We start from the raw sequence: 11,676 nt of genomic DNA, 5'->3' as shown, positions 1-11,676 counted from the left end.
AGAGAGAAACAGAGAGAGAGAGACACACAGAGAGACAGAGACACAGAGAGACACAGAGACACAGAGTGAGAGACACACACAGAGAGACACACAGAGAGAGAGAGACACACACAGAGAGCGACACACACAGAGACACACACAGAGAGAGAGAGACACACACACAGAGAGAGACACACACACAGAGACACACACAGAGAGACACACACAGAGAGAGAGACACACACAGAGAGCGACACACACACAGAGACACACACCCACAGAGAGAGAGACACACACACACAGAGACACACACACAGAGAGAGAGAGAGACAGAGACACACACACACAGTGAAACACACACACAGAGACACACACAGAGAGAGACCCTCTTTGATAGAGTCGCATGCGAGTCCGCGACTCATTAACGCGTCACCCTCGTGCGCTCCGCGGTCTCGTCGAGTTGACGGCCACAGTTCTCCAGCACGCATCTGGTTCGCATTCCCCCCTCCCTCTCCCTCCCTCCCTCGCGCGCGCGCGCGCGCGCCTTTAATTGGAGGGGGGGGTGCCGTTTTTTTGTTGAATGGCGAAGAGGGAAATAAATAAATAAATAATGCACAATGTATACGGGGGTTGGCGGGGGGAGAAGCCAACCTGGGGGTCTCTTTCTGTTGTTGTTCTTGCTGCTCTTAGTTGAAAAGACTCCCTGTGCCCAGAGTTGGGGGGGCGAGGAGGGAGGCGAGGGGGGGCGAGGGGGGGGAGGCCAGGGGGTGGGCGAGGGGGGGGGGGAGAAGGGGGGCGAGGAGGGGGGCAGGGGGGGGGCGACTGGTGGTGGGAATTGATTTCATATGCGAACAGCGCCCTGGACGTGAGAGTTTACTCCGCCGGTTTGTGTGTGTGTGGTGGTTTCTTTCATTTCATTTTGGGTTTTGTAATATATTTGCCTCCCCCACTCTCCTCCTCCTCCTCCGCCCTCTCCGCCTCATCCTCCTGCCAATTATAATTGATTCATACCTAGATCCGTTCCCCATTGTTCGCCGACCAGGTGGCCCCATCGGCAGAGAGAAAGAGACAGCAAGTCATCGCGGGGTTACGACTTGAAATATCGACTTTGTATTCACTCAGCCCATCATTACCCATCGTGGGGAAGGTAACAACAGCTCAGACGACGAGCCGGCGCCAACGATTGCCCAAGCTCTGCGATCCTCTATATATGACGGTGTTATCGGCCGATAAATAAGCACTTGTATATGTGGGATGCAATCGGAGCACGCGGAAACCACCCACGCGTGCGAGGGGGAAACACTCAATTCCATGCCGATGGAACAGGTGGAGTTCACATTTGTTTTTGTTGTTGCTACCGCCTTCTCCCGGTGAGCCCATGGGAAGGGAGTTTCACGACATATGCGTGTGTGTGGTGATCCCCCAACTATCGCTGCTGCATCTCAAACCGTCCCCAAGGGGACCTACCCTCCTCCCAGTGGCAGCCGTCCCGACGCGGCGCAAGGGATGCACGTGGCACCGATCTGCCAATGGGCGCTACGTCTGCCAGGAACCGAAGGTTAATGAAGCAAATTGTCCAAAGCAAGGGGAAGAGAGAGAGAGCGAGCGAGGAGGCGGGTGGGTGCAGGCAGGCCCGGAATGGCCACGGGGCAGTCCCGGCAAATGCCCGGTGGGCCGGTCAATTCCGAGGTGCCGGTGAGCCGGCCTGCGTGGGGACATTTCAAATGTGTTCTTGGTTCTTTCGGTAAAGTCACGTAGAAGGGAAATAATAAAATAATAAAAATAAGACATAAAAAAATAATTCTCACGACGTTTCGGCCACAACGCAAGCAGCTGTCCTCAACGCAAGCAACCTGAGGACGGCTGCTTGCGTTGTGGCCGAAACGTCGTGATAATTATTTTATTATGTTTTATTTTTTATTATTTTATTACTTCCCTTCTACGTGACTTTACTGAAAGAACCAAGAAGATGAATCCCTGCAGTCACGAAAGCTTTAAATCGAAATTTCAAATGTGATCAGAGTCAAAAGCAAACCGATATGTTTCGGTTAGAATGTTGTATTACCTCTAGACGTGTACCCTCTATTGCTTGTTTACGCTCTCAGTTGCCACTGAGTCCAATTTTCGGCAGCCCCAAAGAATATTCCTCACCGGCCCATTTGTTTTATTTGGACCCAGCCCAAATGGGCCAATGAGATTATACGGCAATTTGGGCTCGGCTTGTTTACAAATGTCTGGGCCGATTTTTTTGTTGTCCCAGTCCTCCACTGGGTGGGTGCAGGTGCATGCGAGGGCTATTGAGGGTCACATCGCCTAGCCGTAACGCGTTTACCAGGCGTTGGCAGAGATTCGTGGTTCGAGCCCCGCGTCCGCCCTGGTTAATACTGCGGGTGCATTAACCATAAACAAATGCGCGTCGTCTGCTTCAAACCGTCGTGGGCACGTAACCGATCACCTGACGTTATTCGATGATAATGAGCAATAATGATTTACATTTGTGAAGTAGCGAACTTCATCCGTAGATCCCACTGATGTCGCCCCGTTTACAGAATCTGCAGGGCACGTGACCTGAACTCGGCGAGGGGTGGGGGTTAAAGGCCGATTTACAGAGTTGAGTTCTCAAGACGGAACTGAAATTCCATTGGAACCTCATTTGCCAGTAAAAAATATGATAATTGTTTTTTTACCCTTCTATCTGACAACTGGCGTCATCTGGTCCAACCCATGTGAGACTAGGCTCTAAGGAAAGCTGTCTCGGGTGTAGACCAATCAACTTCAAGGACAGTGCATACAGAGTTATGTTTTTTGTTTGCATCATGACTGCAGGAACTGAAATAGTTCCAACTATTCAGATTGTGTGCCGGCGTCACGGTCTAATCTTTGTGAAATTTCAAAAGTTTACCCACAAAATGAGTTTGCTCAATCGGGATTCCATACAGCACGGCAGTTATGCCCCCCTCACCTCCTCCAGCCCCACCCCCCACCTCCTTCAGCCCCCCCACTCCTCCACCAGGCCCCCCTCCCTCTAGCCCCCCCCCCCCTCCTACTGTGAAACGACTTAGCAGGCTGTCGGGGAAAGACCACGTGAATACCTAAATGCGATCTCCAATACAGTACGCATATACTGTATGTTGACGTAAGAAATCGATTCACACAGTTACGCACGAGATAATTTGATGATAAAAAATCACGTGTGTTTATTGTCGTTTTTCTTACATGTTTAATAGTGTTTATTACAAAGCGCGCGCACGCCCACACACACACAAAATCACCGCCGGCAAACATTATAAACCGGCAGCTGTACTTTCACATCGTGATAAAGTGCACACCACTTACTCTTTCGTTTAACAACGCGAGGAATTTGTCCCCCAGAATAATAGCAATTATTATCATTAGATTCGAATTACATTTCTCGTAAAGAATATACGTATTGCCTTAGTAGCGGATCAAAGGTTACATGCCGTACATACAATTAAAACACTGATTGGTATTTTTACTGGAATACCTTTGCACACATACGTAGGTAATGAATACTGTCTCCCAATTGATCACTTGGGATAAAAATAATTATTATAATTATTAGAACAATGTTCATAATACGATATCGGTAGTTATTATACGCAGGGATTAACATCATCGGGGTGTGGGACACGCGACAAAACAACACATTTCTGAACCCGGCACACCACATCGAGTATAGCTCTCGCTCGTGACTGCTGATTGCTACTACTGCGACTAACCCTCACGTGCCACGGACAAGAACAAATAGATAGACGGCGAGTGAGCAATGGGTCGCGGGGTTCGACTCGGTGAGAATTAGGAGATAACATGACCCACAGGCGGCATTGCCGGTAAAACAGATCGATGTCTTTATAGACTATAAATACGAATTACGCATGCACATGATGGGTATAAAAAACATTGGAAGGTTGCTTATACTTGAAGCACATTTAAAAAAATATTTATATAACGGCTGCTGAGCATTGGGGTACGAAGGCTGGAAACTCCATGCGGCCAGCAACAATCAGCACTATGATATTTTGCAATGATAAGAGTGCGTGGAGAGGCGGTGATGCTGGGAGGGAAGTCCGAAGTGAAACGCTTCCAGGGAAGGAAGCGACAGGGAGATAAGTGTTGTGACCTGCTGGTGTGGTGGGCGGGTGAGTGAGTGTGTGGGTGGGTGGGTGAGTGGGTTGGTGAGTGAGTCGGTGAGTGGGTGGATGGATAAGTGAATGAGTGGGTTGGTGAGTGAGTGGGTGGATGAGTAGGTGGATGGATGAGTGGGTGGGTGGATGAGTGGGTGGGTGGGTGGATGAGTGGGTGGGTGGGTGAGTGGATGAGTGAGTGGGTGGGTTGGTGAGTGAGTGGGTGGATGAGTGAGTGGGTGGATAAGTGGGTGGGTGAGTGGATGAGTGAGTGGATGAGTTGGTGAGTGAGTGGGTGAGTGAATGAGTGAGTCGGTGGATGAGTGGGTGGGTGGATGAGTGAATGGGTGGGTGGGTTGGTGAGTGAGTGGGTGGGTGGGTGGATGAGTGGGTGGGTGAATGAGTGAATGGATGAGTGAGTGGGTGGAAAAGTGAATGAGTGGGTGGATGAGTAGGTGGGTGGATGAGTGGGTGGGTGAGTGGATGAGTGAGTGGGTGAGTTGGTGAGTGAGTGGGTGGATGAGTGAGTGGGTGAGTGGATGAGTGAATGGGTGGGTGGGTTGGTGAGTGAGTGGGTGAATGAGTGAATGGGTGGATGAGTGGGTGGTTGAGTGGATGAGTGAATGGGTGGGTGGGTGGGTTGGTGAGTGAGTGAGTGGGTGAATGAGTGGATGAGTGAGTGTATTGTTGAGACCTGGCAGTGATGGTGGCTGAACGCACTGTAGATGAGACGACACGAGCTTGGTTGAGATCTCGGGCGAAATCAACGCAGGATAAAGGAACGCTTACACGAAACATTACGTCTAAAATTTCTCCGAGATCAGATCATGTGAATATGTAACAATACAAGTAATGTATAATCCCTTCCATCAACACACTGCTGGATGAGGGGCCTACCCCACGCCATATGGCGGTTGTTTTGACCATACTTCGCCACGCTGGTCCGTGAGGGTTCATCAAGGCCAGGTGCATATATGCGGGGACATAGAAGTACAGTACTGCAATTGGTTTTCCTGCACTGCCATCTGCTGACCACAGCAGCCTACAGCTTTGTGTTGTTGGTGGTCGCTCATGTTCACACTATCCAGGCTCAACACCTGCTCAGCTTTCTGAGATTTGTCGAAATCGGTCGCGTGCCGTGGCTCATTGGTCAGTTGAAGGGGGCCTTCATTGTGAAGCTTGTGAAGCTCACCCACCTACTCACCCATCACCTACCTCGCCCACCTGCTGACCTACGTACTCACCCACGTACTCACCTACGAACCCACCTGCTCGCCAACACGCTGACGTACCTACTCACCCATCTACTCATCACCCCACCTACTCACCCATCTACTCCTCACCCCACCTACTCGCCCATCTACTCATCACCCCACCTACTCACCCATCTACTCCTCACCCCACCTACTCACCCATCTACTCCTCGCCCCACCTACTCACCCATCTACTCCTCACCCCACCTACTCACCCATCTACTCCTCACCCCACCTACTCGCCCACCTACCCACTCACCTGACCCCCCCATCACCCAGTATGTAATTGTGCAACTTGAATCCCACGTGACGTGTCACATTAAATCCCACGTGATGTCTGCACGACAGACAGATGATTCCAATTAGGGGGCTGTCCTGGGACACCTCTCCCCCCCCAAAAAAAAAAATATCCACACAATATATAATTGTCAGGATATGGTTGAGAATAGCAAAGATGAAGTGGCCGAAACGGGCGAGCGAATGATTCCGTTTTTCGTGCGACCGTTTGCGCAGAGAGGCGATTAATGGCAGATATAGATCGTAAATTGTAAAGTGTTTACAATGAATCGAGCGCGAGCAATCTCTTAAGAGAACAACATCGTCATCAACATCCTCCATTGTCTTATCCACTGCTGGATTAAATCCTTCCTCCCACCCCGGCACCGTATCTCACGGTCTGGTGCCGCTACCATTCGTCTCACTTCTGAGCGTGAACTGCAAATAAATATGTATAGTTGTGTAATCAAATAAGAAACGTGTGTATGCGATTAAACTATTTTGTGTGCGTTGGCGGTGGTGCACAAACACAATTAACAAACCCACGACGATCGTTGGCAACACTGTCGCCTTAAAATAATATGCATATAATTGGCGACGTTTCGGGCATTGATCCTTCAGCTTCTTTACATGGCCCGTTAGCCACCGCAGGAAAAGTCGACGGTTTGTATCTTTTACTGCCACGGTTGACGAGCTTGAGTTGTGTGCGTTTGATATATATAAAAATGCGGGCGTGGGTTATCAACTTGTTTCAAAGGGCACTCAACTCAAATGAGATCGAACGGGAGTGGGGGGGGGGGGGTCTCGTTTTGTATCTGAGCGGAAACGCGACTATTGGGTCTGATGATCTTCCTAATATGTTAACAATATCTATTCATCAGATTCGATTTTTATTATATTTCATCTATAAATTTTGTTTAGAATAAAATATGTTTTGGCCCAATGTATCTGTGTGTCTCTGTGTGGCTCACTAGGTCCGCAAAAAAAATAAAGTAGCGATTCGTCGAGGCAAATTTGCGATGTGGCTCTGGGTGTATTCGAGTGAGTGTGTGTGTGTGAGTGAGTGTGTGAGTGAGTGTGTGTGAGTGAGTGTGCACGCGTGTGTGAGTGTGTTTGTGTGTGAGTGTGTGTGCTTGTGTGTGAGTGTGTATGAGTGAGTGTGTGTGAGTGTGTGTGAGTGAGTGTGAGTGAGTGTGTGTGAGTGTGTGTGAGTTTGTGTGTGAGTGTGTGAGTGTTTGTGTGTGAGTGTGTGGGTGTGTGTGTGAGTGTGTTTGTGTGTGAGTGTGTGGGGGTGTGTGTGAGTGTGTGTGTGTGAGTGTGTGAGTGAGTGTGACTGTTGGCTCCAGCAGTCTGTTAAGGTTATAGGGGGGAGGATCTTTGTCTTTGTTGTGATCTCTGTGCGAACTCCGCACCCCCCCCCTCCGTTATCGATGGTGGAGGGGTGATCGATCAACGTAGCTCTGCAGCAAATGATACCAAATAAACATTCGCCAACGACGCGTGAATTAGACCCTTGGTGAGGTCAGCAAATATAAAGTCGGCCCGATTTTTGTTCAGTGACAATACAAACACACACACATATATATAATCACGCGAGTTTGCCCATCCAGACCAATAGTGTTATTATAATAACATGTATAATATTACTACAATTACTATACATTTCTGGACCCAATATCATCTTGAACATATTATCTTGGTTATGTTTTTCTTTGGCTCATATCAGCTCGATTCAACTCGGGTTTGTTATCAGTTTCGATTGCTCATCAGCCGATGGGCTGAATGAAATACGTGTTCCTGGCGTGGCGACACGGAAGGGAGTTTTGGGTCTCTATTTACCACGGCAGCCCTTGGGATTGATTGCTCTGCGTACGCAATTAATGAGAAGCGAGGCCGTAACGAATTGCACCGTCGTCGACACCAATACAATGTCACGATTCGATCAATGTAATCGATTAACGTGGTTTTTTTTTGCAGCTATCATCGCGCGAGATGAACCCAGTAGTGACCGCAGTTCCCACCGTCGGCTGTGCGAACGAATGGAAATAATCGATGAAAAAATTATCGATGGAGGAATCGTGAATGTAATCGTCAAATTGCACCACACATCTCGCAAGTGTGTATATGTGCGTACATGATACGCAGATACACACAAATACATGCAAAGCCCCACCCCCCCTATAGTCTCCATCGTATGTTGGGGCAAGTGCTGTTATCCACCACCCATCAAAGCCGTCACGACGCCCGACCGCCTTTGTCTCCCCAAGTGGCGATGCTCACGTACGCCATGCCAGTTACGTGTACTGGTGTTAAGGCCGTGTCGACCTATACGGACGAGGCCGCAGGACACGTTCAAATATCACTCGCTGCGGCTGTAAATCGAACTTGTCCACAGCGTGTGCGGCGCTGTGCGCGAACCACTGCGTAGCCGCTCCCTCCGCACTCTCAACGAACTCATCATCATCATCAGCATGAGTATGTATCACACAACTCTGGTTTCTCCACTCGCACACGATCTCTCTCCAATCTACGTCGTGTCTTCTTGCAATTGTCCCGTTCATCTCTTCACTCGCTCTAAAATATGATCTCACTCTCTCACCCGGATCGCGCCTCCTGTCAATCCCGTATTCATGATTTTTGTTTTTTAAAATTTATCTTACACTGCCCCCCCCCCCCCGCGCTCTCACTCGCTGTCCCAAAGTGTTCTCTCTCTCTCTGGCTCACTCGCTTGCTCACTCACTCTCTCGCTCACTCTCTCACTCGCTCACTCTCTCGCTCACTCTCTCGCTCACTCACTCGCTCACTCTCTCGCTCACTCTCTCGCTCACTCACTCTCTCGCTCACTCTCTCGTTCACTCACTCACTCACTCACTCGCTCACTCACTCTCTCACTCACTCACTCACCCACCCACTCACTCACTGTCACGCATGCGCGCTCTTACTCTCGCTCACTCTCTGTGCCCCCCACCCAAAACTCTCACTTACATTCTCACTAACACAGTAATATCCTCACTCTCTCTCGCGTCACTCCTCTGCCTCTCCCGGCCGACCCAGCAGCTGTTCGCGCGGCGTGAACGCCACCGAGATATGCTTGGGCTTCAGGGAGAGACCGTACACGCCCTCCAGGCTCACGACGTGCCCGGGGGGCACGGACATGCTCAGCTGGTGGAGCAAGACGCTGCAGAAGAGGAAGAGCTGCATCTTGGCCATCTCGTAGCCGATGCACCTCCTCTTGCCCGACGAGAAGATCATGACCCGGCGCGCGATGTCGCGGTCGAGCGCCGCGCCCGTCTCGTCCAGGAAGCGACTCGGGTCGAAGCGCTCGGGGTCGCGCCAAATTGCCGGGTCGTGGTTGACCGACCACTGGTTCACGAACACAACGGTGCCCTTGGCGATGCGGTAGCCATTGAGCTCAGTGTCCGTCGTGGTGGCGTGCGGGATCGTGAAGGGCACGTAGCTCACGTGACGCATCATCTCGCACACGAACGCGTCGACGCACGCCAACTGCGGCCGGTCGTCCAGGCGTGGCAGCCGTTCGCGTCCCACCACGCGGTCGATGTCCCTCTGCATGTCGGCCTGAAGGTCCGGGTGCTTGGCGCACAGGAGCACGAACCACAACAGCGACGTGGACATGGTGTCCTGGCCGGCCCCGAACACGTCCGTGAGGGTGCTGTCCACGTACTGCGGCCCCAACTTCAGGGGCTCCTCGCGCGCACCGCCTCCAGCGCCACCAGCAGCGCCACCAGCAGCGGCGCCGGCCCCGTCTGCCGCGTCTCCCTCCTCGTCGCTGTCGCCGCCTCCGCCCTCGATGTGCCCGATGAGCGCGTCGATCATGTCGCGCGGGGTCGCCGCGGGGTCGTACGAGTCGCGGTGCTCCTGCACCTTGCGCTGCACGAAGGCGAAGAACTCGTTGTTCATCTGCTCGAAGTCGCGGTAGATGGAGCGCACCGGGTTGGGGAAGCGCATGAGCCACGGCATTACGTCCACCACGCTGCCGGCGCCCACCGTCTTGCTGAAGCGCTCGTTGTTGCTCAGGAGGTCGCGCAACTCGGCGTCGTCGTGCTCGTAGCGCTTGCCGAAGCACACCGCCGAGATGACGTTGGCCACGGCCAACACCGTCGGCTCGCTGGGGTCGACGACGCCGCCTCCCGCCCGGCTCGTCGCCGCCGCGAGCATCGCGCACAGCTCGGCTGCCTCGAGGCGCACGTGGCCCTCGAAGACGCGGCGGGTCGCCGCCGTGCCCGTGAAGAAGGCGCGCAAAGTGGAGTGCGCCAGCCGCCGGTGCATGCGCCACAGCTCGCTGTAGTTGGTGAACGACATGCTGTTGCCGCCCGACACGAGCGCGAAGGAGGGGAAGTCGGGCCGGCCCGCGAACTCGGTGCCGCGCTTGACCAGCGCCTCGCGGATGATCTCCTCGCCCGTGAGCACCACCACGGGCTCGTGGCCCAGGTGGATGCGGAACACGGGCCCGTAGCGCTGCGCCATGGCGGTGAGGGTCAGGTGAGGCATCGGTCCCAGCTGGAGGGAGTTGCCCACGATGGGGAACGCGAAGGGACCCGGAGGGTCGGGAGCGCTGTTCTTTTGCTGCTGCTGCTGCTGCTGCTTCTGCTGATGAGAGCGGCCGTGCTTGCGAGCCTCCAGGGTGACGAGAAGGATGAGCAGAGCGGAGAGCAGGAAGAAGAGCACGGGAGGGTGCGAGATGTCCCACAGCTGGGCCCCGCTGCCCGCCGCTACCACGGGCAGCGCCTCCATGCTCTCGGCTGCGGTCATGGCAAGGCAGAGAGAGAGAGATGTCAGGCAGAGGAGATTCTCTCACTCGCAAACGTCGTGGGCTCGTTCATTCAACGCGCGCCAAGGGGAGGCGCCGTCTCTGCGACCTGATCGCTGGCACGAGTCCGCTCTGCTGCTGGCGATGATTACGATGATTGCTGGCGGTGATGGTTCGCTGATGGTACTTATGCTGCTGCTGCAACTGCTGAAGCTGCTGAAGCTGTTGCCTCTGCTGCTGCTGCTGCCACTTTTAAGTCGCGAGTGGCGTTGATCTGCGGGTGCCGCAGAAACCCACGTGTATTTATCAGCATGACCCCCCCCTCCTGCATCGACTGCCCCCCCACCACCACCCATCCACTCGTCCCCTTCCTCCTCTCCCACCCCTCGCCACGATTGTGACCGCCACTCGGAAGGAGGCGAGCGAGGGGCGGGGCGGGGGGCGACTGCTGCCTCTGAAATTTTGCGAGGACGACCCAGCCCCCTCCTCCTGTGTTCTCTCCCCATCCTCCACACCTCCTACAGCCCCCACCCTCAGCCCCGCCACCCCCCACCCCCAACCCCATTACCATCCCCTCCGCGTTCCAGGGCTGGGGGCACAGGGCTACGTGCAGAATCAGAGCCAGGGGAGATGGGGGGGGGGAGCTCCGTGTGTGTGTGTAGCGGTTAGCGCTACGCTGCACTACGAACCTGGCGACCCGGGTTCCACACATAAACACACACACACACAAACACACACACAAACACGCACACAAACACGCACACACACATAAACACACACACAAACACACACACAAACACACACGCACAAACACACACGCACAAACACACGCACACACACACAAACACACACACACACACAAACACACACAAACACGCACACACACACATAAACACACACACAAACACACACAAACACACACGCACAAACACACACGCACAAACACACACGCACACACAAACACACAAACACACACACACAAACACACACACACAAACACACACGCACAAACACACACGCACACACACAAACACACACAAACACACACAAACACACACACACAAACACACACAAACACACACACACAACACACACAAACACACACACACAAACACACACACACAAACACACACAAACACACACACAAACACACACACGCACGCGCGCCCTATGCGAGTCGCAGCGCGTGCACATCCACGACCCGCGGGAACGAATCCCCCCGGAAAGTTGCTAGGGGGTCTCTTCCCCCTCCACC

The 11,676-nt window shown here is 53.1% G+C and overlaps 1 protein-coding gene across 1 annotated transcript; it reads right to left on the bottom strand.

Annotated features, from left to right (window-relative positions):
* Positions 1–3,150: 3,150 nt before the first annotated feature.
* On the bottom strand, positions 3,151–10,695 carry LOC133339223 (cytochrome P450 1B1-like). The gene is made up of 2 exons (XM_061547373.1): positions 5,557–10,695; positions 3,151–5,416 (listed from the first exon to the last, which is right to left on the bottom strand). Exon 1 carries the CDS (start codon positions 10,421–10,423, stop codon positions 8,678–8,680), a length of 1,746 nt encoding a protein of 581 aa, XP_061403357.1. The 5' UTR covers positions 10,424–10,695; the 3' UTR covers positions 3,151–5,416; positions 5,557–8,677.
* Positions 10,696–11,676: the final 981 nt, after the last annotated feature.

The sequence above is a fragment of the Lethenteron reissneri genome, unplaced genomic scaffold (assembly GCF_015708825.2).
Source record: "Lethenteron reissneri isolate LAM-NWPU_2019-01 unplaced genomic scaffold, ASM1570882v1 scaffold_1666, whole genome shotgun sequence".
NCBI lineage: Eukaryota > Metazoa > Chordata > Hyperoartia > Petromyzontiformes > Petromyzontidae > Lethenteron > Lethenteron reissneri.
The sequence above is the reverse complement of the archived record's forward strand: the minus strand, read 5'-3'. Positions and strand labels throughout refer to the sequence as shown.

Excerpts from the sequence above, each read along its gene's own strand:
- LOC133339223 (XM_061547373.1), bottom strand. The coding sequence starts at position 10,423 with ATGACCGCAGCCGAGAGCATGGAGGCGCTGCCCGTGGTAGCGGCGGGC.